Source organism: Vombatus ursinus, unplaced genomic scaffold (genome assembly GCF_900497805.2).
Source record: "Vombatus ursinus unplaced genomic scaffold, bare-nosed wombat genome assembly UNPS02010639.1, whole genome shotgun sequence".
NCBI lineage: Eukaryota > Metazoa > Chordata > Mammalia > Diprotodontia > Vombatidae > Vombatus > Vombatus ursinus.
The window spans coordinates 5,602,655-5,629,155 of record NW_020950417.1 but is presented as its reverse complement, the minus strand read 5'-3'; the positions used below and the strand labels follow the sequence as shown (position 1 = coordinate 5,629,155).

Sequence of the window (26,501 nt, the reverse complement as noted above, 5' to 3'; positions counted from 1 at the left end):
TCTTCTCAAGGAGCTCACATTCTAGTTGGGGGGACCAATACATATGGAAGGTTTCAGGTGTAAATCAGATGGAAAAATCCCATGGCGCTTAGGGTGCAGCAGCAAAGCAGACAGTACTGTTTCCTCTTTATCGTCATTCCCACTGATAAAAATCATATTTTTTGATGCTGAACCATTTGACAAGGTCGAAGGCTTTGGTGGCAAGAACTCTCTTTTCTTGTTCCTCAGTAGCTGTAGCTATAGCACCTGCAGAAACAGTTCCCAGACTGCATCTCCACAGAATGATGGCACTAGGCTAGAAGAATTGACATTTCCAAGGCTTTCGGGTTCAAGGTCCTTGGCTACCTCCATCAGGATCTGAGGGAGCACCACCTATCCAAGATAGTGATGGTGATATGACTTGCCTGGCACATACTGACTCCTATCTCTCCCTTAATGTGCTGAAGTTTGTCATTATGCATGTAAAGTCAAGAATTCTAGAGGAAAGTCCCTGGCCCATTGAGTGTACCATTTGTGGAGCATGAATAGGGGGTCATGAACAAGGATTCCACTGGAAAGATGGGTAGCAATTGACAATGTAGGAAGAGGGACCCACACTTTTCAGAACACAGATCCATTGAAATATTAAAGTATTGTTATTATTATAGTATGTGATACACAAAATGCCATAAGATCTGTAACAGATCTAATGTTTGATCTTTCAGGAAAAATCTGCCCAGAAATCTATGTCCTACTCCTTAATGCTTCCAAGGTTCATAATTTTGCTAGGATGCATACTTTTTTCACCAAGGCAGATGGTAAACCCTCTCTGCGTCAGTGGATCGTCTTCCTGCATGATTATGTCTGGAAAAATATATCATTCTTTGCCCAACCTGTTAAAGAGTCTTTCTCCAGGCTTAGCTAGGCTGGCCCTTGTATGAAAAATGCAGCATGCATTGACCAGCACTTAGAACTTGGTAGAGTGTGCATACATTTTTAATATTCTTATTACAATATGATATCAGAGTTAGGACTTTAGTGGAAAATAATTTGTTTTTTTCTTGTTGAATATTTTCACTATCTGAATATTTTATTAGCTGAAAAATAAATGTTATCCTTATCTTTATGTTGTTTACAACTTTAATAAGACAAAACATATATGACCACATTCAGGGAAGGGAGAAGTGGTGGAGAGGTGGGAAGGCACAGACGATCAGGGAAAGCTGAGTTGTTTATTTGCTTATATTAGATTAGCAATATCCCTAAAAGAATCCTACTGAAGAAAAATAACACATTTGAAAAGAAAACAAAGGGCTAGCTCAGTCTCTCCCCTCCTTTGACTAGTAAAAGGTATTTCTTTCATTGTAGGAGCTGAGAGGAAATATCCGAGTGCACTGCAGAATCCGCCCTTTGCTGCCTTTTGATGCTGAATCTGGAGATCCAGCCTTCCAGAAGAGGTAATTTGTGTTTGCACCATGATTGTTATTGATTCATAAAATCATGGAGACCCAAATGCACAGGTGCATAAGTGTGATGTATGAGCATGTATGCAATAAAGATGGAGTATAGTATTCTTTTTAAAAACTAATAACAAATATTGTGCATGTATACACAAATATATCTGGAAAATATTGACATATATTCACACACACACATGTAGATATAAAAACATACACACATATAACTGAAAATGTTGCCAACAGAGTACATAGTATTTTAGGTAACCCTCTAATCTTTTTTTCTGCTTTTACTGTAGATAGGTAGCTGACATCTGAGGCCTTTGGAGATTAAGTAACCTTCCTGTGAGGTTATTGTCCCCAGTAGTTTCTTCTCTTCGATAGACACTCTCAAGTGTTAATCTGTCCTAGACTAGCCTGAGACCCATTTTCATTACCAACAGCTCCCTTCTTGTAACTTGACCAGCTCTGGCCCCTCTCCCACATATCTCCTGCCCTAGCCCAGGTGCACAGAAACCACCTGCCATCCCCGTAGGGACATGTAAGATGAAACACATCTCTCTTGGTTCAGTTTGTAGGTAGTAGAACTAAAAGAAACACATTCCCAACCTTAAGGAAGGTTGGGGCTGGTAGGTAAGTTTTGCAGGGGTGCAGTCCCTTGGTGTGACTTGATCTCACACTGTCTCCTTCAGAAGCAAACTAATCACTAAGTACTTCTGGTTTAAAAAAAAAAAGAAACAGAAGACGTCTCTCTGCTGGGTTCTATAACTTCAGAGGCAGAGCTATTTCTGCATAGAGACATGGTTCAAACATTTATACAGTGCTGGGCACTGTGCTAAGCACTTTACACACACACACACACACACACACACACACACACACACCCACACACGGTTGCTGGACTGTGACTCTGAGATAGTCCAGAACCCTATCATAATTTCCTGATCCATGTCCTGTCTCTCATTGCTCATTCTTGTACTCAGTCGATTGGTCAGTAGTTCTCAAGGTCCTACTGATGGAATCAGGCAAACTGCTATTGGATGAGGCTCTCCTTTCCCTCTTTTCACATTCAACCTCCCATGCCATGTCCCTATTAGAGTGTGTGAACTTTTGAACCTACAGGGTCCTGCATTCTGAATATCCAGGGTCCTGTGACCTCTGGCACTGATGTACCTTTCGGATTCAGGAATGACTCAGAGAAAAATATTCTCAGGGATGGTTTAAATCTTGGCCCTGCCACTTACTCCATGTATGATCTGACTCGAGCCACTTAAATTTTCTGGGTCTTAGTTTGCTCATTTGTCAGTTGAGAGGGTTGAACTTGAGGTTTCTGCAAAATCTTTGATGTGTGACCTCTGTCAAAATAGTTATAGTAACACTTTTTTTTTCTTGTTGTAAAGAGTTGAAAACAAACTGGGTTTTCATTGATTGGGAAATTGCTGAAATTTCGTGTTCAGTAAGAAATGATAAAAAAAGAGGGATTCAGAGGTAAGTGGGAAAGTTTGTATGAATGGATGCAAAATAGAAAAATACAATAATGACTAAACCACCTAAATGAGAAGATCACTCAAAGGAAATCAAATTCTGGGTAATTAAAAACCCAGCAATAGTCCTGGAGAACAGCCTCCTTCCTCTTAGGAGAGAAACTGATGATGACCCAGACAGAATGTCATTGCCTGAGACTTCACTTGTCAGCTGTTTTTGCATGACTTTGTTCAAAAGGGAGGTTCAATTTTGGAGGTAGATCTTCAGAAATTACATAAGATATAAGAACAAAATACATTTGTGGGCTATAGCCTACAAAGAATTTTTTAACAGTACTTTAAAATTCTGTGATTTTTGTCACCCTAGGTCCAAATCCCTTTCTGAAAAGGTGGTACATGCAACTGATGATGTGAGTTAAGTTTTATAACAGAAGTTGATCGGAATTTGGTGAGGAGTGGGTAATGAGGGAGGGAGGTCTTGGCATGTGGGAAAGACACCTGAAAATTAGGTTTTCAGGAAGGCCAAGGCCTTGGTCTATCTCCACCACTCTCATCTAAGGCAACCCTTAGCACAGTACCTGACACATAATAGGCTCTTATTGTTTATTGATTGATTGATTTGCTAGCACAGAAATAATAACTGACATTTATGTAATGCTTTACAATAGAGTAGAAATAAGATAGTAACAGCTTATAAATTAGCTAATAATTGCAAGGAAGTAATAAAAGCCATATGAAACTATAACATTTGATATCCAGATGGCCAGTAGGCTTGGTTATCTGAATAAGCCTTAGGCTACTTTTGGAACCAATAGCACAATTGGTTTGGGGAGGTATTTGGTTTGGCTCTCCCTAACAATCCTAAAATGACCAGAACAACCTCCCATTGACCAGTATGGAAAATTTCTATTTTGTCCTTCTGCAGGGGGAGGAAAATAAAGAAGGTTAAGAATTTCTCTATGAACTGCTCCAGCTCCTACTGCCTTTTTTGCTTATGAAATCATTTTGGGCAGGATGACAGACATTCGAAACAAAGCTTGAATGGATGCCATTCTTTCCTCCATAAATAACAGGCTAGAATTTCTTTTTCTTTAACTTTCACTGTCAGCTTTTCTTCCTTCATGTGCTCTTCGGGCCCAGCCTCTTAGGATTCAACCTAATTTGGAAAATATCATTTTAGGATCCACTAATGGAATACATTTGCATTGACTTTTAAAATCAACAGAACCCAAATTAATGATGGGAAATAGAAATCAGTTACTCTGGAGACCTTGGTATTAAATTATTTTCAAATCACTAAGTGATTTACTGGCAAGTCTTTAAGCTCTGGTTGTCTGTCTTCCATCACCATTTTCTCTGGTACAAATACCCCAGGCATAGTTCGAAAATGAAATTACTACTTTGTCCTTCCTCAAATAATAATAATAATAAAAGTATTTTCCTTCCTTTGATTCTTGTTGGAAAATGAAGCCAATAAAATTACTACTTTTTCCTTCCTCAAATAATAATAATAAAAATAATAAAAGTATTTTCCTTCCTTTGAGTCTTGTTGGAAAACGAAGTCAATAAAGCTCTTTGCCTATTTAATGCTGGTCCTGTTTTGTAATTTAGTGTGGTGAAGTTTTCTGGTTGTTGTTTTTAGTCCAGAAAAGGTTAATTCATGTTTATTATTGTTGTAGCCCCAAAGACCATGAACAAATGGTTAGAAGTTATTTGTAAGGTTTAAGGAATTTAACTTGGTCTTCTGACTCCCAAGTTTCATAATCCTTTCATATTTAGTTCATGGTTGTTTGTATAAATTATGTAGACAAATAAAGACTGCCTTGTCATTGTTGTTGTTATTGGGGGTGGGAAGATTTGAGGAATAAAGAAATGCAATGGGTATTTTCAAAAGATATTTAGATAGATTTTGAGACTTTTAAAATTATACCCATTGGTGGATAGAGCTCAGGCCTTGGAATCAGGAGGACCTAAGTTCAAATCCTACCTCAGACACTTGACACTTACTGGCTGTGGGACCTTGGGCAAGTCACTTAACCCCATTGCCTCACCAAAAAGCAAAAAAAAAAAAAAAAATTATACCTGCTGGTCTGATATTCAAGATACACAGGGAATCAACACAAACATGTGAGCCATTCCATCATGGAAAAGTAGTCAAAGGATATGAGCAAACAGCTCTCAAAAGAAGAATTATAAAGGATTAACACTCATATGAACTATCTCTCCAAAGCACTAATAAGAAAAGTGGAAATCAAAACAACTTTGTGGATTCATCTCACACCCAGCAAATTGCCAAAGATGACAAAGATGGAAATGGTCAGTGTCAGAAGGGCTGCTAGAGGATAAGCACAGTAATTCTGATCGGTGGGGCTTCTCCTTGGTCCAGTCATTCTACAAGTAATTCAGAAATATGCTAAAAAGTGACTAAAATTTTAGTCCACACTTTTTAACTTCTAGATTCTACTGTTCAGAGACAAAAAGAAAGGTTCCATTTATATCTAAACATTTATAGCAGCACTTTTTGTGATAGCAAAAAACTGGAAACCAAGTAGGTGCCCATTGATGCGGTACATGAGTAGAATGGAATGTTGCTTTGCTACAAGAAATGACAAATATAAAGAATTCAGAGAAACATTTGTACAAATCGTTGCAGGGTAATGTTTGCAAAACTAGACAAACAATATCTACAATAATGAAAACAATATAAACATAAAAACAAAGAAAAAATAAACTAAACATAATAATTTTAATCACCAAGATTCGATTTTAGAAGAGTTGAGAAAAAACACTTGCCTTCATTGCAGGAGTGAGGGATAAAGGCTGTGGATGTTGTTCTTATCAATAAAATTTTTATAAGCATATTTTATTGATTTTTTTTGTCTTACATCACATTCGTTTCTGAGTAGATCCCACCCCTTTCTGTTACCCAACAAGCCTTCCCCTATAACAATGATTTTTGTCAATCAAAAAAGCAATAAATAATAAAATAATAATTGAACAGTAAGAGTAAGTAAAATACAATAAAAGCATCAATAAAATAAAATAATATTTAAGGATTAAAACAAAAGCATAACCTTCCATTACAACATTAAAGCAGATTAGAATTAGGCAAGCTGTGCTGAATCTAAACCCAAGCTAGCCTCAACCAGTCACCTCAGCTATCTGGGGGACCACCTTCTACCCCTCAGCACTTTCTCAGGCCCAAGACCTGGCTTTCACTTTACATTCCTCCATCTCCAACATCAACTCAATATTTAACCATTTCAAATTTACATAGTCCTCTCTTCTTGAGTCTCTGCCTCTTGCCTCACCACTTCTCTTCTTTTGCCAAATTTAGCCCTGAATTACTGCCACTATCTGCCTCTTCTGCTCCTACTCACAAGCAGCCAAATGAAGCTGAAGGAAGTCCCACAACGGTACTTAGTGGGTACATTAGAAATTCATGTAATCCAACCTTCACCAGGGCCTTCACTGCAGCAAAGCAGTCCTTATATTTCTCCCCTATCTTGATTCCCTATCTTCTCACTGACACTATTCCAAACCTTTCCTTCCCTCCTCATAACTCCTGCTCACTTTTTTTTTCAGATGAAGACCTTTCCTCTTTATTGAAAGATTGGAGGATGTTCAACATGCTGCATCTTCTCCCAGTCTCTTCATCTCAAAGCCCCTTTATATCATCTCCTTCTCTCTGCTGCTTTCCCTCCATCTTTTGCAAAGAGGTGGCCTTCTCCTTGCCAAGTCCAAGCCCTGCACATGTGCATTTGATCCTATCTGCCTCCTCCTTCTCCAGACAATTGCATCCTCAATCATTGCCCCACTCATCTTCAACTTCTTCATATAAAGTGTTTCATTCTCTACTACCTTCAACCATGCCATAGTCTCCTCCATCCTTAAAAAAAACAACAACAACAATCTTCACTAGACCTTATCATCTACTCAAGCTATTGTTCTCTATCTCTTTTCCCTTTCTCAGCTAAACTCCTTGGGAAAAAAAATTCTTCTGTCACTCCTCAAAACTTTGCAATCTAGATTTCAACCTCATCACCCAACTTACACTGCTCTCTCCAAAGTTACTAATGATTTCTTTGTCCTGAATCTGATGATCTTTTCTCAGTCCCAATCCTTCTTAATTTATTTGCTGCATTTGATACTGTTGACATCTTTGCCTTCTTTTTACTTTCTCATCTTTGGGTTGTTGTGACAGTACTCTATTGGTTCTCCTCCTACTTCTTCTAAGTTTCTTTTGCTGGTTTATCATTGATATCAAATCTTGTAACTGTGGGTATTCCTCACATTTCTGACCTGGGCCCCATTCTCTCCTCTATACCAGAGGTTCTTAACCTTTTTTGTGCTGTAGATCCTTCTGGCAGTCTGGTGAAGGCAGTGGAACCCTCCTCAGAATAATATTTGTAAATATATAAAATAAAATACACAAGATTGCCAAGGTAACAAATTATATTGAAATACTGTTATTTTTTAGAGTTAAAATATTTTTTAGAGTTCCTTGACTCCAAATTAAGAATCCTTCCTCCATACTCTCTTGGTAATCTCATCAGCTTTCATGGATTTAGCTATCATCTCTATGTAGATGACTCCCAGACCACTACGTCAAGCCCCAGTATCTCCCCTAAGCTTTAGTCCCAGATCACTAAATGCCTATTGGACATTTCACACTGTATGTTCTAGAGACATCTTATACTCAATGTGTCAAAAACTCAACTGTTATTTCCCCCCTAAACACTCCCCTATTCTAAACTTCCCCCTGTTTCTGGCAAAGGCACCACCATCTTTCCAGTGGCTCAGGTTTGCAATCTCATCACTATCCTAAACCTCTCCCTCTCCCTGACCCACATATCTAATCATCTGCCAAACTTTGCCACTTCTATCTTTACAATATCTCTTGGACCAGCCTCTATTTTTCCACTCTCATACTACTTGAGTTCAGGCCTACATCATCTCTTGGCTAGATTATAACAACAGTCTCCCAATTGGTCACCTTTCTTCAATCTCACCACTCTAGTCCATCCTACCTACTGCTTACAAAATCATTTTCCTTATGTGTGGATCTAACCAGGGGACTCCCCCACTCAACCAACTCCACTGGCTCCCTATTACCTCTAAAATAAAATTTCAACTCCAGTTTGGCCTTTAAAGCTCTACACAACTTGGCCCTAACCTCTTTTTCCAGCCTCATTTATAAAGTATTCTTGCTCTCGGTCCCCTTCCCTGAAATGACTTTCATTTTGTTTCATCTGTATTACCTTGTTTTGGTGCCTTTGTATGTTTTACATATTTGGAATTAACTTCCACTGTAACTTTATTTCATAGCATCTTTCTTCCTTTTAGATGTGCTCAGGTACCATCCTCTTCATAAAACCTTTACTGATTCCCTCAACTGTTAGTGCCCTCCCTCCCAAAATATCTTATATTTAACTATTTTGTGTTTGTTTATTTATTTGTTAGCTTTGTATTTTCATGTTACCTGTATATATTTTCATATGTCCTTGTTGTCTCTCACATTAGACTATTATTGTTTGTCCTTAGTTTTTGAAGAGAACCATTACATGGCAAGGTGATGCCATGACTTGCAAGTGAATTACATTTAAGTGAGGGAGGGCTGTGCAAAGTCACCAGCCTCAGTTTCTCCTCCGGAATCATCTTCATCCAGTAGTAAGACACAGATCAGGATTACCGGAGGTAGCCCCAGATGCCTTGACCTTTTTGAGCTAAGGTTTTTTCCCAGATCACAACTGTAAACTCATTGTGAATAGGGATTGTTTCATTGATTTGTACCTGTATTCACAGCACCTAATAGAGTATTTAGTACATAGTAGATGCTTAATAAATACTTTTTGATTGATTAATAAATATACTTTGCATTAGTAAAATAATTGTATAGCCTCTCCAAAATGAAGTAAGGTACATATTTTGAAGCATGTCCCTCAATGAAGTTATTGTATTTCAGAGTAAGAAAGGACTTAAAATCATCTGACTCAAAAGTGACCATTCACTCTTCAATGGAAGGTCTTCAGTTATGGGGAACACACTGCCTCCTGAAGTAACCTATTCTTTTTTTTTTTGTGACACTTCAATTCAATTCATCAAACATTTTTTGGTTTCTCACTATGTACCAAGTACTGTTTTAGGTGCTAGGAGTACAAAGTCAAAAACACTTAAAATTATTCTAAGGCCTTTTCCCTATGACAAACTGAAATTTACTTACCTGAAACTTCAACTCATTGCTCCTAGTTCTGGTCTCTGGGGTTAAGTGGAACAAGTTTAATTTAATTAATTTAATTTAATTAATTCTTCTGCACAAAAGACCTTAGTGTACTTGAATACACTTCACACGTGCTGCCTTTTCTCTAAATTAAGCATCCTCCATTGCTTCAGCCGATTCTCATGGTCTTAAGTAGCTTCCACCTCTTGGTGTGACTTCCCATAATAATACTTTAGCTCATCTGTATCTTTCCTAATATTTGTTACTCAGAAACAAACACATGAAACACAATAGCCTGGATGTTAGTACCTTTAAGAGATTAAACCGAATTCTCCCTATACCTCTACAGTAAACTTCCATTTTTTTTTCCAGATTGGGAGGCAGTATGGTGTAGTGGAAAGAGAAGTAGAGTTGTGTCTAGAGACCTAGCTTTGCATCTGGGTTCTAACACTTCCTAGTTCTGTGGCCAGAGACAATCAATGGTAACCTGATTATTATATTATTGTATTATAATATAATATTATTGTATTATAATATAATATTATATTATATTATTATATTCCTGATCACAGAATCTAAGGTAGTTGAAATCTCACAGGCCATTGAATGTCATCTATACCTCAACAAGAATTCCTTCTATCACATGCCCAACAAGGGGTTGTCTAGCCTTTGTTGGACAACCTCTAGAGAGAGAGGAAAAAAGAAAGAAACCCTCTAGAGAAAGACTACTAGAGTAAACCTACTGTCCTCCCAAAATCTAAGGTATACATGTGATAGTCAAAACATACTTAACACTATCTAGCATTTATATAGTGCTTTAAAAGTTTACAAAGAACTTTATATATGTAAAATCACCTGATTCTCCCAACAACCCTGGGACGTAGGTACTATTATCATTCCCATTTTACAGATGAGGAAATGAGGCCCAGAGAGGTTGAGTGACATGACTAGCCATCACACAACTAGTAAGGGTCATGGTGGGATTTGAATGCAGGTCTTCCTGATTTCAAGTTCAGCACTCTATCCACTGTAACACCAAACTGTACTTATTAAACACCTACTATATGCAAGGCACTGTGCTGGGTGCCAGTGATGCCAAGACAAAAATTAAATAGTTCCCATCTTCAAGGAGGATAATATTTAGTGGGGTGTATATGGGGGGAGTAAGGAGAGAAGGAAATGGCAAACCACTCCACTGTCTAGAAAACCCCAAAAGGGGGTCACAAAGAATCAGACACAACTGAAAAGTGACCAAATAACAACAACGTGTAAGGGGGAAGGAGAATGAGATATATACAAATATAAGTATATGCAGGGTAATTCCAAAGTGGACACTAGCAGCCCTAGGGATAAAGGCCTCATGATGAACTTGGCTCTTTAGTCAACACATATTAAGCACTTACCATGTTCCAGGCCTTGTGCTAAATCTTCAGGTTACAGAGAAAGATAAAAATAGTCCCTGCCCTCAAGAAGCTCACAGTCTAGTGGGAGAGATATGTAAATAGTTATAGACAAGATATAGACAGAGTAGATGGAAGATAATGTCAGAGAGGAAGGCATTCACTGGGAAAGGCATTTGGATACAGTAGGATTTGAACTGAGTCTTGAAGGAAGTCAGAGATGGGGAGGTAGAATATTCCAGACGTGGGGAACGGCATAGGGGACAATTGCATGAAGATAGGAAATTGAATATCATATCCAAAAAACAGGCAGTAAGACAATGTAACTGAAGCTCGGAGTGCATAGAGGAAGAATAAAATAGAGGAAGACTAGGAAGGTAGAAAGTGGCCAGGTAACAAAGAGCTTTAAATGTCAATCAAGCCAAGCAGGGAGTTGGGGGTAGGGAAGGAAAGGTGCAAGGCTGCTGACAAGACTGTCACGATGTCAAGGGAAGCACGGCATTTGGCAGTCACCAGTGGGGATGGAGGTGGGGTCCGGGAGAGGTATTTCCAGGAGTGAAAGGGTTAAATCTTTCAGAATGTGTGAACGTGGGAAGAGGTTGAGGCAAGGTAGCTGGGTAGAAGATGGCCAGGGAGGAAAGTGAAGTCAAACTAGATGGAATAGGATGAGAAAAAGAGACTAAGGAGCAACTTGTTTTTTGTTCTTTTGACTTTATGTTCATTGACAGCAACCACCTACCTTCACACACACACACACACACACACACACACACATACATATTTTTCATTGTCTTCAAATTCAGAGCTTTGAGGTTTACACATATCAAAATAAATTAAAATTCCCTTTGATGGGTGGGAGTGGAGTGGAGAAGAATTCTCCAAAATGGTAACAAATAGAACTCTGGTCCCACACCCATACATACTTATTTAAATCCTCCAAATTATTAAATCTACTGAAAAGACAAGTGATCTTTTCCTTGGCTGTGTAACTCTTGGCCCCTCTGTTGTGATTTTAATCCTAAATACCCACAAGGAGTTTGCATTTGTGTTGGACATGTAAGATAATATTTAATTTCAATTTCTAAACTATTTGAGCTAATTTGAGATTTTTAGAGTCCAAGATTATATCTAGAAATAAAAACCACTCTCTGATGGGGAATTGTACTATTAGGATAAGGGCTCAGGGGTCTGCTGTTTCTGGATTTGGGGCTTGTCTAATTTTTCCATCTATTTTCAATCCATTTGGTAGCATAGATTTGGGAGAGCACATTTGGATTTCGGCATCCTTCAGTTTGACAGTTGCTGAACAGAATTACTGAATTTCATGTTAGTGAGAATTGTTGGCAGAACCTTGCTTAGCTCAGCCTTTTGAGCTGCATATGTGCCAGGAGTTAGTCCTTTAGGTTAAATAACCTGCTGTTTCCCATGACTCGAGATCTTTCTAAAAGCCTCATTGCCTCTAAATAGACACACCAGATTTTGATCATGGGGACGTGGGTACTAGTGACTAATCAGGTAACCCTTAGTAAATCATTAAATCGCCTTTACTTTTTGGTTGAATTGTGGAGTAAAAGGTTTGAGAATATGGTCACCTTCTGTGAATTCCTTTGACATAGGGAGACTTTTGCAACTGCTTCATTCTTTTTCCAGATTTGCGCCTGACTTTCTTAACTTTTTTCTCCACCATGTTTCCTTGAAGGTGCATTCTTCCTTCCCCTTGACCTTTCTAGCTTCCTTTTAGGTGTTGTCTTTGCCCATTAGAATGTAAATTCCTTGAGGGCAGGGATTGTCTTTTTTGGCTTCTTTGTGGATTCCTAGCAGGTAGCACGGGGCCAGACTGGCAATTAGTGCTTGTTGACTTGATTTGACTTGACTTGCTTCTTGCACAAAGATGTACCCATATCACAGCTCAAAAAGAATTATCCTGTCTGGTTGCTCAGAGGTCTAGTCTAGCATCTGGAACATTTGTTTTCCCAAGGCAAATTTTCCCAAGACCCAAACAATGTTCAAAATTTGAATATTGAAGGTAGCTAGGAGGCCAAGTGGGTAGAGGGCTGTGCCTGGAATCAAAAAGACCTGACTTCAAATCCAGCCTCAAATACTTACTAACTATGCGACCCTGGGCAAATCCTTTAGCCTCTGTTTGCCTCTGTTTCCTCATCTTTAAAATGGAGATAATAATGGCACTTATCTTCCAGGATTTTTGTGAGGATCAAATGAGATAATAATTGTAAAACACTTAGCACAGTACCTAGCGCATAGTAGGTGCTATGTAAATGTTAGCTGTTATTAATGTATTGTGGGATGTTAGGAAGAGAGGACAACCCAAGTGTGACTGTACGTGTGAGAAAGGCTGTTTTGTAGTAGAACAAAACCTAACAAAAATATAACAGAGAAATCACGTCAATTAGTTCCTTTCACCAAACCAATACCCCTAATATTGTGCTATTACATTTCTAGCAATATATATTTTTTTATGATTATACTTAATTATGTATCTATATGTATTATGTATGTATGTGTATATGTATATGCATGTGGGTGTATATGTATATATGTATATGTGTATATATATGTACATACGTGTGAGTATATACATGCATTCATAGATAGATGTGCCCTAAGTTTACTCCATATAAGCACAGCTAGTGGCAGTGTGAATAATGCACTGCTAATAGACTCACAAACTTGCTTTTTTGAACAAGCCTCCTAATTCCCTAAAGTGACACCACTGTGCCTTATTTCATTCTTTCATCATCGTGAAAAATTTATGAAGAACTGATCTACACATGGTACAAAGTCTGGCTCTATATACATGGGCTCCAGTCTCTATCATATAATCTAAGACAAGGAGCTCTGAGAAGCTGGATAGATTTGGGTCAGGCAAAGGACTAGGGAGTACCCCTTTGGCCCTTAAGAGAAAGACAGGTAAGAACATGGAGGCAAGGGTGGTCATCTAAAGCATAGTCTGAAGGTGGTAGCCAGGAGTTATGGGGGAAGGGAGGGATGGAACAGAGAGAAGAATCAGAATGCTCAGAGAAGCTTAGGAAGGAGAAGGTAGGAATGGCATTATAAGCCTGGTGGACTTGAAAATTAAATAAAACCTAGTTCCCTTGTGGTGCATTAAAATGCAACAACAACAACAAAAAAAAAGAACAGCTTTGAAATGATGGAAAGAAGCAATATGTTAATTAAGGAGAGGAGCTTGGTTGACTTGGGTGGGGAACCTACAGCCTTGAGGCCACATGTGGCCTTCTAGATCCTTGATGTGACCTTTTGACTGAATCCAAGTTTTACAGAACAAATCCTTTTATTAAGAGCATTTCTTCTGTGAAGTTTGGATTCAGTCAAAGGGTTGCACTTCAGGACCTAGAAGGTCCTATGTGGCCTCGAGGCCACAGGTTCCCCACCCCTAGTCAAGATTGGGAAGATAGGAAAGTAAGGATAGAGCAGGGGGTGATAGACTAGGAGAACAAGAAAGGCCTGAGGGGTTACAGGTGATCATGAGGACAAAGGTAAGGAGAGGTAAAAGGATATAGGAGATTATGAACAGAGGAATTCTGGATTAAGGAATGGAACGGTGTAGCAGAGTGCCGTAGTTGGGGTCAAGAAGGTCTGGGTTCAAATCCCATTTCTGACACTTGCTAGCTTGAGTTAAGAAAATAGCTAAATAATTAGGTATTTTAAAAGAAATGTTTTCTTATTCAGTAAACACTAAATAGAGTAATACAGTAATATTGCTTACATGGGAAAGGAAAACTTAAGCTGACCTTACCCATTAATTGCAGCACATCATTCAAGTTTTATTGAGTCTAAAAAAACTGGAATCCAGAAATAAATAGCTAAAATAATCAATAGTGGGACAATGAGAGCAGGAGGGGTCAGGTGGAGTGGGGAAGATAGAATCTAAAAGACCAAGGAGGAGTAAAGAGAGAAAAAGAAGGGACCATAGAAAAAGAGATGACATGAATATGCCTCTATCAATTGATCAAACTAAAATGTTAAAAACAACAACATTAAATCATGCATTTATTCAACAAGGATTTATTGAGCAAGCGCTGAATGGTTTCAAGAAGACAGGTTAGCTTACAGTCTGGTTGAGATCAGATCATAGATACATGTCTAACCACCAGCGGGGAATTGGTGAGTGAGGCTGGGCCACTGCAGCCCAGGTGCTGACAGCTTCCGTCATTGACCACCTTGATAAAAGTTGGTGCCCACAAAGTCCTCCAGCTCATTACCTTTCATGAAAGAAGCTCTCTCTCCCTCCCTGCTTGAGTTAGGCCTTACAGGGAACCAGCTGCCCAAAGCTTCTCAGGCTATGTAACAGCTGCTTCTTCTCTCCACCACAGCATACAGTTGTCCAGGCTTGCAGTCTAGAGGTATATCCCTGTGGGTTCTGATGACCACTTGCCTCAATGTTTAGCACAATATCTGGCACAGGAGGGACACTCCATAATATTTGAAGGGTGAGGAGCATAGCAACATGAACACAATGGCAAACAGTGGTCTTGTGGTTGCAGAGAGACAGAGACAGAGAGAAAAGCTTTACCAGACATTTCAGGAGGCAAGTCCAGAGATTAAGAGTAGGCGAACCAAAACATCTTGGATTCTCCTCCTGCTTGGTGTCTCCACTTATTTCAACCACTGAGAAAGGTGTGGCTGGGACAGACTGGAGCTGAAATCTGGGAAAACCAGGCAAAGTACTTTTAACTCCACCTCCCCTCCCCCATTTCCCCTCTCTCTGTAGTCAGAAAATGTTTGCTCCAACATTGTTCTCTGTTCTACAATTTGTTCAGAATCTCTGATTTGCTTAGTGTATTTTATTTTTTAGGCAATTGGGGTTAAGTGACTTGCCCAAGGTCACAGAGCTAAGTAAGGGTCAAGTGTTTGGTCTGAGGCCGGATTTGAACTCAGGTCCTCCTGACTTCAGGGCTGGGGCTCTATCCACTATGCCACCTAGCTGCACCTGCTTAGTGTATTTTAAAAGCTAGCTTACCCTTGATATAATAAATGAATGGGAGAAAAAAGCATTTATTAAATTTTTATTGTATGCAAAGTGCTATGGGATACGAATTTTCAGTAATTTTTCAGTTGTGACAACTCTTCATGACCCCATTTGGGATTTTCTTGGCAAAAATACTAGAGGAGTTTGCCATTTCCTTCTCCAGCTCATTTTACAGATGAGGAAACTGAGGCAAACAGGGTGAAGTGACTTTCTGAGGGTCACCAAGCTAGTGTCTGAGGTCAGATTTGGACTTAGGAAATTGAGTCTTCCTGACTCTGTTCACTGTGCCACTTAGCTGCCCCCAGGGATACAAATAGAAAAGCCAAAAAAAAAAAAAACCCTGATCCCAAGGAGTTCATATTCTAATGGTGAGTCAACACAAACAGGAGGTTTCAGAAACACATATAGAAGGTTTTTAGAAAGCCCTGAAATATTTTAAAGCCTCCTGAAAGTAATTTATAATCACCCAAAGTAGTTTGGCCCCTATTAGATTGTAAGTTCCTTGAGGGTAGGAACTGTCTTTTGCCTGTCTTTGTATCCTCAGCACTTAGCACAGTGCCTGGCACATAGTAGGTGCTAAATAAATGTTTATTGAATTGAATATCTATATAGGAAATATCAAGTGTATAAAGTACATTTATTGCCCAGATTACAACATGCATTTGGATGAAAGGCCTATAGAGCCTGTCCATCAGTATGTCTTGTACGCACAGTTCAGATGGACAAAGAGCTTGGCTAAGAACAGAATAGGAACAGGAGAGCTTGCTGGATTGCCTTTCGGGAACTGCAGAGCCCCTTTGATGGCCCCAAGGTTCCCAGGAAATCAAAGGCCTATTGTTTTTTACATTAGCATTCTACTGGTGCTGATGTTTGGCATCTAGACAAGGAATACAGCAATCTCAAACAATTAAAAATATCATACAGAGGACAATGGGAACACACATTGCTGATATGAACAGGCTGCAATATATAACCAATGGGAAACTTTGAAGAACAGGAGTAAATCAAGGAATTGCATGATGGGAAGAAAGCATGGGCTGATAACATAGTAGAGGAGAAATGACAGGTGGACAGCCAGAATTCTCCTAGTACTCTTTGCTGCTTCCTTAGGGTTGTCTACGTAAACCATCATGTCATCACCAACGGGGATAACTTTGTCTCCTCTTTACCAATGTTATGACTTTAATGTTGGTACTGACATTTCTAGAACTGTCAGATAATAGTGTGTAGGGGTGAAAGTGAGAATCTTTGTTTTGTGTCTGGTTTTGGGGGAGAAAGCCAGTGTTTCCCTATTAGAGATAATGCTACCTTTTGGTTGTTAGTACATACAAGCATGTTAAAAATGGCCCTTTTATGCCTATAATCTATAGGGTTTTTAGCATAAATGAGTGTTATGGTTTGTTAAAAGTTTTTTTTCTACATTCATTGATACACTTGTGGTTTTGGTTGTTTTTGTTTTAATATGATTATGCTAATTGTTTTCATAATGTTGTACCACTCTTACATCCCTGGGCTAAATCCAGTTTGGTAAATTGACAGATAGATAATTCTCCTCATTTATTTGTTTGTTTTTTTGCTATTTAAATTTTTATTTATTTAATTTTAATTTTATATTTTTATTTATATATTTATATTTTATATTATATGTATATATTTATATAGAATATATTTTTATATAATTTTGTTTATTTAAATTTGTTTCACAGATATTTATTAGCAATGTTGTATTATGGTTCTTTTTCTTTGCTTTATCCCTGAAAGGTTCTTATTTCTTGAGAGTTGCTATAGATTGATCAATTTTTGTTCAGAACAGAAGGAGCCCATGGATAATGAGAGTTTGAAAATTAGTATGGAGAAAGAGAATATTATAGAAAAGTCACTAATTTGAGTAGAGAAAAAATTGGATCCTGGTTTAAGGTGGAGAGGTTAATATTATAAAGAAGGAAAAGATTCCTACATCATTCTCGCTGTTCCATTTACAACTGGATTTCTTTATATAGAGAGATTTTACTAAAAATACGGCTTTTTCTTTACAAGTGTTTTTTTGAGTTCTGCTTGCATTCCTGCAGTCATTTCAGATACTCTTTGAAATCCTGTAGAAATGGTCACAAATAGGATGAGATTCCAAATAGCCGTGGGGACTTTTTGGAATCAAGCTTTTTTTTTTTTAATGTTCTGAGTATCATGTCTCTTGAGCTTTTGGGTAAGACATTATGAATTTTAGCGTTTTAAATTTGTTTTTCTTTGTTGTTAAAACCCAGGCATCTGATGACAGCAGCCGGACACTTTTGGGTTTGAATTCCTGTGTAATTCATGCCAAAGCCCTGGGATTACATTTTGGCATCTTTTTAAAGGAATACTACTACAATCAGGAGACCATTAAAATGAAAATATGCCGCAGGGAGGGAGTAGAGGGTTAGTGGTTAAGAGTCCAGGCCTGGGAGCCAGAAATTTTGGGATCTATTCTTGTAACTACATTAGGAGAGATAGGATTTTTTTAAAAAATTACTCTAGGTTTTTGCCCTTCTCTTCTCACGTCAGGTAGCTGTTAGAAAAATAATTTAGCATCATGGATCTACAGCTAAAAGGAACTTTAGAGGTCATCTAGTCCAACCCCTCTCATTTTACAGATGGGGAAACTGAGTGCTTAGGGAGGTAAAATAACTTGCCCCCAAATCGCATGAATAGTTGTGTCTGGGGACACTGTGATCTTAGAGGACCTTGCCCCTGTACCATGTTGGAATATATTGAAATTATATAGTGAAACCTCAATGATTAAATCCCTTGGGAATGAAGCTCCTCTATAGGCAGCCAACTCTTTAAAAAAGGGGGGGGGAGGGGGAAGATTCTTTTAAAGTATATGAAACAGAGTGACCCGTATTGCACCTGTATGAAGAATGTACCTCCGTTGTCCAATTTACGTCTGTACCATGCCATCTAGAAGTAAAAACAGCCAAGCCCAGGCAGAACTGTAACGTCTTGAGAAATTTGTTTTTTATATCTCTAGCTTCCTTCCCCTCTCCCCTACGGGAATACTTACGTCACATGTAACGACATCTTTTTGTTAGTTATTTATACCCAGTGATTGGCTGATTACCCTTTACCCAAAACCGTCACAAGAGTACATTGCCTTGGCATTTGAATTTTAAATGATTTGTCTCTAATTATGGAACAAAATGATATAAATCACATATAAATCATGGTATATGTAACATAGTAATCCCTTATTAAAGGAATTTAAGGTATCAGCAAACAAGCGGGAAAAAAATTTTTTTTTTGCATAGTAAAGCATTAGACTTGATGTAGCAAGACCTGTGTTCATATCCTGCCTCAAACACTCACTATCTGCATAACCCTGGGCAAGTCACATGATCCCTTTCAGCCTCAGTTTCCCCATCTGTAAAATAATAATAGCTAATATTTATATAGTGCTTACTCTGTGCCAGGAATTACACTAAGTACTCTGCAGTTATTATCTTATTTGGTTCTTACAATAGTTTTGGGAGGTAGATGTTATTATTATTTCCATTTTACATATGAGAAAATTGAAACAAACAGAAGTTAAGTGACTTGCCCAGGGTCTCACAGCTAGTAAGTATCTGTGACTGGACTTGAACTGAAATCTTCCTGACTCCAGGCCCATTGCTCTATCCACTGGCACCCATCTCACAGGGTTGATGTGAAGATCAAATGAAATAATATGTAAAGCACTTTGCAAATCTTAACATATTATATAAACATTATTGTTGTTCTTTTGGCAGAGGGGCTCCAAAGTCATGATAAGCCTGCTCAGCAAATTCTTTCTTTCTTTTTTTTTTTTTCCCTTTTGGCTAGGCAATGGGGTTAAGTGACTTGCCCAGGGTCACAGAGTTAGAAAATGTTATGTGTCTGAGGTCGGATTTGAACTCAGCTCTTCCTGACTCCAGGGCCAGAGCTCTATCTACTGCGACACCTAGCTGCCTCTGCTCAGTAAATTCTTAAGATAAGCCTGAGTTAATCCTTTTAGGCTGACTTACGACGCAACAACAATTCAGCAACCATTTATGAAATCCCTACTACGTGGGAAACCTTTCTGGGTTCTGGAGACTCAAAGATTTTTAAAAAGGACACAGGCCCTTCTCTCAGGGAGCATACAGATAAGGAAGCTGAAGTCCGGGGAAGTATTGACTTTCTAAGGGTACGGTACTTGTAGATACATGCCTATCGATGAGCACAATTCAAGTTAAGGTAAGATGGAGGAAAAGGAGAGATGATAACAAAGTACTCTTTTCAGAATCTGAGGAGAGCAATGGTTTCACCCTGGGGTTGGGGGCATTGTCAGAGAAGGTGCTGCGTCAATGACAGCGCCTGAGCTTAGTCTTGAAGGAAGAGAAAGAATCTGAAAGGAAGAGTTCAAGAGGGAATGCTCTTGAGGCATGAAGGACGATCTGTACAAAACCAGCAAGGTAAAAGATGGCAGAATGAGACCAGGGAATAGTGACCCAGTTTAACTGGAACAGAAGGATGTATGAAGGGGAAGAGGCTGGAATGGAGGTAAGTTGGAGCCTGATGGTGAAGGACATCAGAGGGCAGGCTGAGGGGTTTGTATTTTATACCAGAGGCAGGAGGGGACCATTGAAGTTTTGGAGCAGAGGCATGACCTGGTCAGAGCAGTACCTTGGGAAAAGTCTTTTTTCTGGATGTGGGAAGAATGATTGGAGAGAGGAGAGAAACTGTAGATAAGGAGACCAAGAAGGAAGTTGTTGCAATAGTTCAGATGAAAGATGGCAAGGGCCTGAATTAGGATGCTAGCAGTGAGTGGTGAAGAGACAGATGTGAGAGATTTGCTGAGGACTTTGGTGGCAAGAGAGTGGGAGGAGCTTCTCACAAAAGTGGAAAGCAAAAACACTGGAATGTGGGCAGATGTTGAATCCCAAATATTTATTTTTTCTTAAAAAAAAGATCTGGTCAATTTATTTCACATTTAGGAGTTGAGATGTTTGAAGGCATTGTTCTAGCATTTCCCAATTACTGTTTACAAAAAATAAAGTGTTCGCTTTTGGAATAATCACTATTGCCATTTTAAAATTTTTTTTAAATTGTTTGACTCTTCTCAAATATATTTTTGCATTAGTCTGTGTTTCACTTCACATTCCATCCAGTAGATTTCCTTTCTCCTAGCCTAATTGGAGGTTAACTACAGCACATCTCTTATTGAAAGTTACCTATGTCTCTACTCACCATACCCTAAGAACAACACAGTTGAAGGAGAGAACAAAATTTGAAAGAGATATAAACTTCCTTCTATACTGACACAGTGTTCAAAAACTCAGTGTGATTTTAGCTTTGATAGATTAAAAATTTCACAAAAACTTTCGGAGCATTGTATAAAAATAGTATCTGAGATTCCACCTGTTATCCTTAAGTCGAGAAGACATGCAAATTAAAAATGGTCCTCATCCTAGCGTGTCCCTCAGTTAAGTTTTAGGAAGCTTTACCCTTTCCTTTGAAGTGGTCAGTGCTATTAAATTAAAATTCTGGTCCACTCAACCCATTTCTCTCTTGCATTTTAGTGGGTCCTCTAATATATTTTGAACTAGTTACATATTCTTTTTTTTCCATTGTGCCAAAGATATATTCCTAGTGTGTTCTTACCTTTTGTTTTTGTTGTTCTTTTTTCCGTTAGGAAACAGTCCTGGTGAGATGCAGTCGTCCTGGTCACCCTTTGCTCAATAAGACATTTCAATTTGAAAGGTAGGTAACATGCAGAATGGCTTGTTAAGTAATACTGTACAGCAGGAAGGCAGACTTCAGCCCGGGACCATAGAGTAAATTGTACTGGAGTGTTGACTTTGTAAGTAGAAATAAAAGGACCCAGGTTCTCAGAACTGGAAGGGGACTTACAAGCCATTTAGTTCAACCTCTACCTAAGAATCCCCTCTACAGCATCCCCAACAAATGGTCATCCAGCTTCTGTTTGAAGATCTTGAGTAAGAGAAAACCCATGACCTAATACATTGAGTTATTACTTATTTTGACTGGTTGCACACCTTTTTTGTCTCAGAAAGTCAGCGAGACATAGTGGAGAGAACACTTGGCTTAAGAAGATGTGTGGTAATTAAAATTATTACCCAGATACATAATTTCTGGGTAATTTGATCATTTTATTAATAATGCCAGCATTTTAATAAAAGGGTGGTCATATCGCTGTCTCTCTCTTAGACCAAAGCTAATCATGGTAGCAGGCCCATGGCTTATATGTCCTTTTGGAAGAGGCATGGCAATCAACTCTGATTGGTTAACAATTAATGAGAGAATAAATATTACAATGAGGGACTGAAAGTGACATCAGGGTACCCTTGAACAAAGACTCTCTATACCCAGACCACTCCCAGCTTTGGGCGATTTAGATAAAAGGGTCTGTCTCCACCCAATTTAGATAAAAGGGTCTGACTCCACTCAAGCTTGATTGAATGGAATTTACCTTAGACTGGAGATTCTTTATAAGATTGGGTGGGGTTGGATAGAGGAGGTTAGCTCAACCTTCAGAGATTGAGGTCTTGAAATGAGGATAGAAAAAGGGGGAACTCTGAATCTCCCTAAATCATTAGTTATTAACAATCATTTCTTTCATTCATGAGTTCAAATCCTACCTCTTATGCTTATTAGCTATATGACCATGGGAAAGTCACTTAACCTGCCTCAGCTTCAGTTTTTTTCAATTGTAAAATGGAAATAATGATAAAATCAGGGGTACCTTCTTATAGAGATACTATGAGGTTCAAATGAGATGATACATATAAACAACTTAGCAAATTTTAACAGTTTCAGGTAAACAAGGATATGCTTGCTGGAGCCACCTCAAACCAGCTTAGAAGAGTCAATTGGCAAATGTTCCAAATTCAGAGTCTGAGTTATTGTTTTGATGATTGTTTAGACTCAAGAGAATGATGGGGAAAATGTTAATAATGAAGATTAAACTTAAAAATGTGTCATGCACACTTTTTTTGAGGGGTAAGGAGAGCTGGTTGTTAAATATTTACTAGCACACTCCTATATGCATATGTCAGCTATAATTATTATCGGACATTATGCAGAGTCCAAATATTTATAGATGTGCATTTACATAATGGTAAATCTAATCACTTTAAATACACTAGAGCAGCAAGTGCAGTTCTCAGGTACAGCCTAAACCAGATTAAAATACAACTGGCAAATGTTAAACAAAATAAATAAAAATATTACACATCATAGTGGAAAGTCCCAGAAATCTTTGCTCGGTCTTGTGTTCTTTAAAATTGCAACCAATCACTTGTGTTGTTTTGCAAATGACCCTAATCTGGAAGGGATAACTTACAAACTGGAAGACAGAGTTAGGATCCAAAAAGATCGTAATGGGATGGAACATGTAGCTGCATCCAATAAGATGAAATTTAATAGGAAATCCTGTAAAGTCTTAAACTTGGGTTCAAAATTCTAACTTCACAAGTACATGATGGAGAAGGCTTGTTTAGACAGAATGTCATAGTCACATAGCAGTTTATCTGAAAAAGATCTGAGTGTTTTGACAAGCTGCAGACTCTAATGTGATTCAATAATATGATATGGAAGCCAAAAAAGCTGATTTGCTCTGGGGCAGCATGAAGAAAAGAACAGCTACCAGCAATGAGGACATGTTGGTTCTGTATTTACTCTGCCTTGGTCAGACCATATCTGAGTACCATATTTAGGAAGGATATTGATAAGCTGGGGAGTGTCTAGAAGAGGTCAACCATGCTGGTAAAGAGCTATGTGAAAATCAATTGAAGGAACCTGGGAATCTCAGTTTCCAATTAGTCTGAATGAAAGAAGATTCAGGGGGATATGATAGATATCTTTCTCTTGTATTTGAAGTACCATTATATAGAAGATGGATTAGGCTTGTTCTGTGTGGCCCCAGAAGGTAGAACATATAACTGTGGGCACACATTGCAAAAAGACAAATGGAAGCAATATGACAGAGTAGAGTGCTGGACTTGGAAAAGAATGCCCTTCAATGTTCAAATGTCTCTGACTCTTATTAGCTGTGTAACCCTGGGGCAAGTCATTTAACCTCTTGGTGTCCAAGGAAACTTTCAAAGACTCTAAGTTGCAAAGTAGTTGCTGGCATACATCTATAGAAGTACTTTTCTAACCACGGGCTCCCCACATCAATGAAATTGGGTCCAGACTGGGAAAAAAAAAAGACTTCCTAACATTTAGAGATATTCAAAAGCAGAGTGAACTGCTTTAGAAGGTCGGGTGTTCTCCTCTTGTCCACTATATTGGAGAAAGAATTCTTTGGGAGGGTATATGTTGAACTAGTTGACTTCCAAGAATCCATCCAGTGCTGCCTTCTTTGATGCCATGAATGCCATCCCAAAAGATTCACCTGTCCTTTGGCAAGCTTTGGGAAGCCATTGAGCTGGGAAGTAGCAGGAGGACTGGGCTTTAGGAAGACTGACCTGGCAGTGGACTATGAAATCATATTGGAGGCAAAGACACTAGTGAGAAGGCTAATTATAGGGTGAGAGGTAATGAAATCCTAACTAAGGATGATCAATCAATCAATGAACATTTATTAAATGTTTACTATGTACCTGGCAGTTAGGTGGCACAGTAGATAGAATGCTGGGCCTGGCATCAGGAAGACTCCTTTTCCTGAGTTCAAATTTGGCCTCAAACACTTACTAACCATGTGACCCTGGGCAAGTCACTTATCCCGGTTTGTTGTACTTTTCTGATCTGTTAAATGAACTGAAGAAGGAAATGGCAAACCATTCCAGTATCTTTGCCAAGAAAACCCCAAATGGGGTCACAAAAGGTCGGATTCTACTGAAAACGACTGAACGACAACAAAAATGTGCCTAGCCTTATGCTCTTCTAGGCAAAACAATCTCTCCTCTCAGCAAGCTTACATTCTATCTGATGAGACAAGTCCATATATAAGTATATACAGAATACAAACCAAGTGGTTGTTTGGGAGGGAGGGCACTAGAAAGTCAGGAAAGATCAGGAAGGTCATGCTGTGGCTGTCTCTTACAGAAAGTAAGATATTCTGTGTGGAAGAGGTGAGGAGTGGGTGCATTCCAGGCATGGGGGACTGAAGGTGTGATCACTGTGGGAATGTAGAAAACGGGGGCAGATTCAATAGAAATTTCAGAAGAATGTTTTAGTGACTAATTAGTTGGGTGGGGTCAGGAAGTCAGATGATTCCAAGATTTCTACCCTGGGTGACTGGGAGATTGCCAGCACCGTCATCCAAACTAGAGAAGTCAGGAGGGTGAGGGTGTGTGGGAAGTGAGGACTTGATTGAAAAGGAAAGGGTGTGTCATTGTCCCAAGGTGACTCAGCCAGGATTGAGGGTACTTAGACACCCACGGCCAGAGAGCCCAACCACCCAACCAGTTCATGGTTTTTCAACCAAATAAATAAAATTTGGAGTTAAATTTTTTTAAATTTCAATTTTGGACATAAATTTGAGCTACTAGTGAAACATTCAAATGAGATGGAAATGTGTTAGTTGTACTCTGGACAGAAATGAGGCTAGAAATAAAGATTTATAGTCATTTTCATAAAAATTAAATCTCAAGTCACTAGGACTAGGTGAGAGTGTCAGAGGAGAGTGTATAGAGAAAAGAAAGAACTTCAAGGACAAAACCTTAGGGAATGCCTGAATATCGGAGGTGGGAAGAAGGAAAACACATTAGTAGGAGGAGACCTAGAATATTGAAGTCTAGGCCATGGGTCCTTAACCTCTCTGACATCTTAATGTCAAATTTTTTTGCACTCCCCCTCTCCCTATGATAGTACTGTTGTATATTCACTAGACAATACTACCCCATGTTCTATTAGCATCCTATGTTCTCCTCCCTTAACCAATTTCCTAGAAATTGTTGCCTATGTTTATTGAATGTATTTCCTCTCTATTCACTCATTCCCCAGCCCTTTTTTCCCTGACTTCATCTCTCCACTGAAACATCTTTCTCCAAAGTTACTAGTGATCTCTTGATTGAAACATCTGACAACCTCTTCTCAGTCCTCATCCTTTTCAACCTAGCTGTTGCATTTAGCACGTCTCCTCCTGGATACTCTCTGCTCTCTGGGTTTTTATAACATTCCTCTCTCTTGATTCTCCTCCTAACTGTCTGATTGATTGTTCTCAGTCTCCTTAGCTAGTTTGTCATCCAGATAACACACCCTAACAGAGAATCTATGCCAAGGAGTTGTTCTAGACACCTGGCTGTTCTCTCTCTTAGTGACCTCATCCGTTCCTATGGATTTAATTATCACCTCTGTGTATCCAGCATCAGTCTATCCCCAAGCTATATCCCCACATCATCAAATATCTATTGGACATTTCAAAATGGATGTCCTGGAGACATCTTAAACTCAGAGACATCTCAACTCCAAAAACAGAAGTCTCCCTTCCCCCATCTACCCCTCTTCCAATTTTTTCCATTTCTGTCATTCTTTCAGTCTCTATTGTTCATAATTTTAACCTTATCTTTGACTCCTCACTCTACCTCAGGCTCATATATCAAATCAATTGACAAATCTGGCCATTTTCCCTTTGATAACATTTCTTGCCTCTAATCCCTTCTTTCTGCTCATACAGCCGCCATCTCAGTCCAGGCCCATCACCTCTCATCTAGATTACTTCAACAGCCTCCTAATTGTTTTCTGCTTGCTCCACATAGCTGCCAAAATAGTTTTCCAGCCTCCTTGTATATTATTCCTCCTCTGGTCTCTGAGATTCAGTCAAACTGGTCTTTTCTTTGTTCCTCAAACACAACACTCCATCTCCAATCTCCAAGTCTTTGCACTGGCTGCCCTCATGCTTGAAATGTACTCCCTCCTCATCTCTACCTCACAGAGTTTCTTCCATAACTATCTGTATCTGTGCTCTTTATATTGATGCTGCATATAAATATATACATATATACACACATATTT

At 38.8% G+C, this 26,501-nt stretch overlaps 1 protein-coding gene across 1 annotated transcript in view; it reads left to right on the top strand.

Annotated features, from left to right (window-relative positions):
* The window catches only part of KIF25 (kinesin family member 25), a 78,508-nt gene that overhangs the window by 7,011 nt on the left and 44,996 nt on the right, over positions 1–26,501 (top strand). Inside the window, exons 4-6 of the mRNA XM_027854856.1 lie at positions 1,348–1,436; positions 3,288–3,330; positions 21,214–21,281. Of these exons, the coding sequence (XP_027710657.1) occupies positions 1,348–1,436; positions 3,288–3,330; positions 21,214–21,281 (200 nt within the window). The remainder of the gene's footprint in view (positions 1–1,347; positions 1,437–3,287; positions 3,331–21,213; positions 21,282–26,501) is intronic.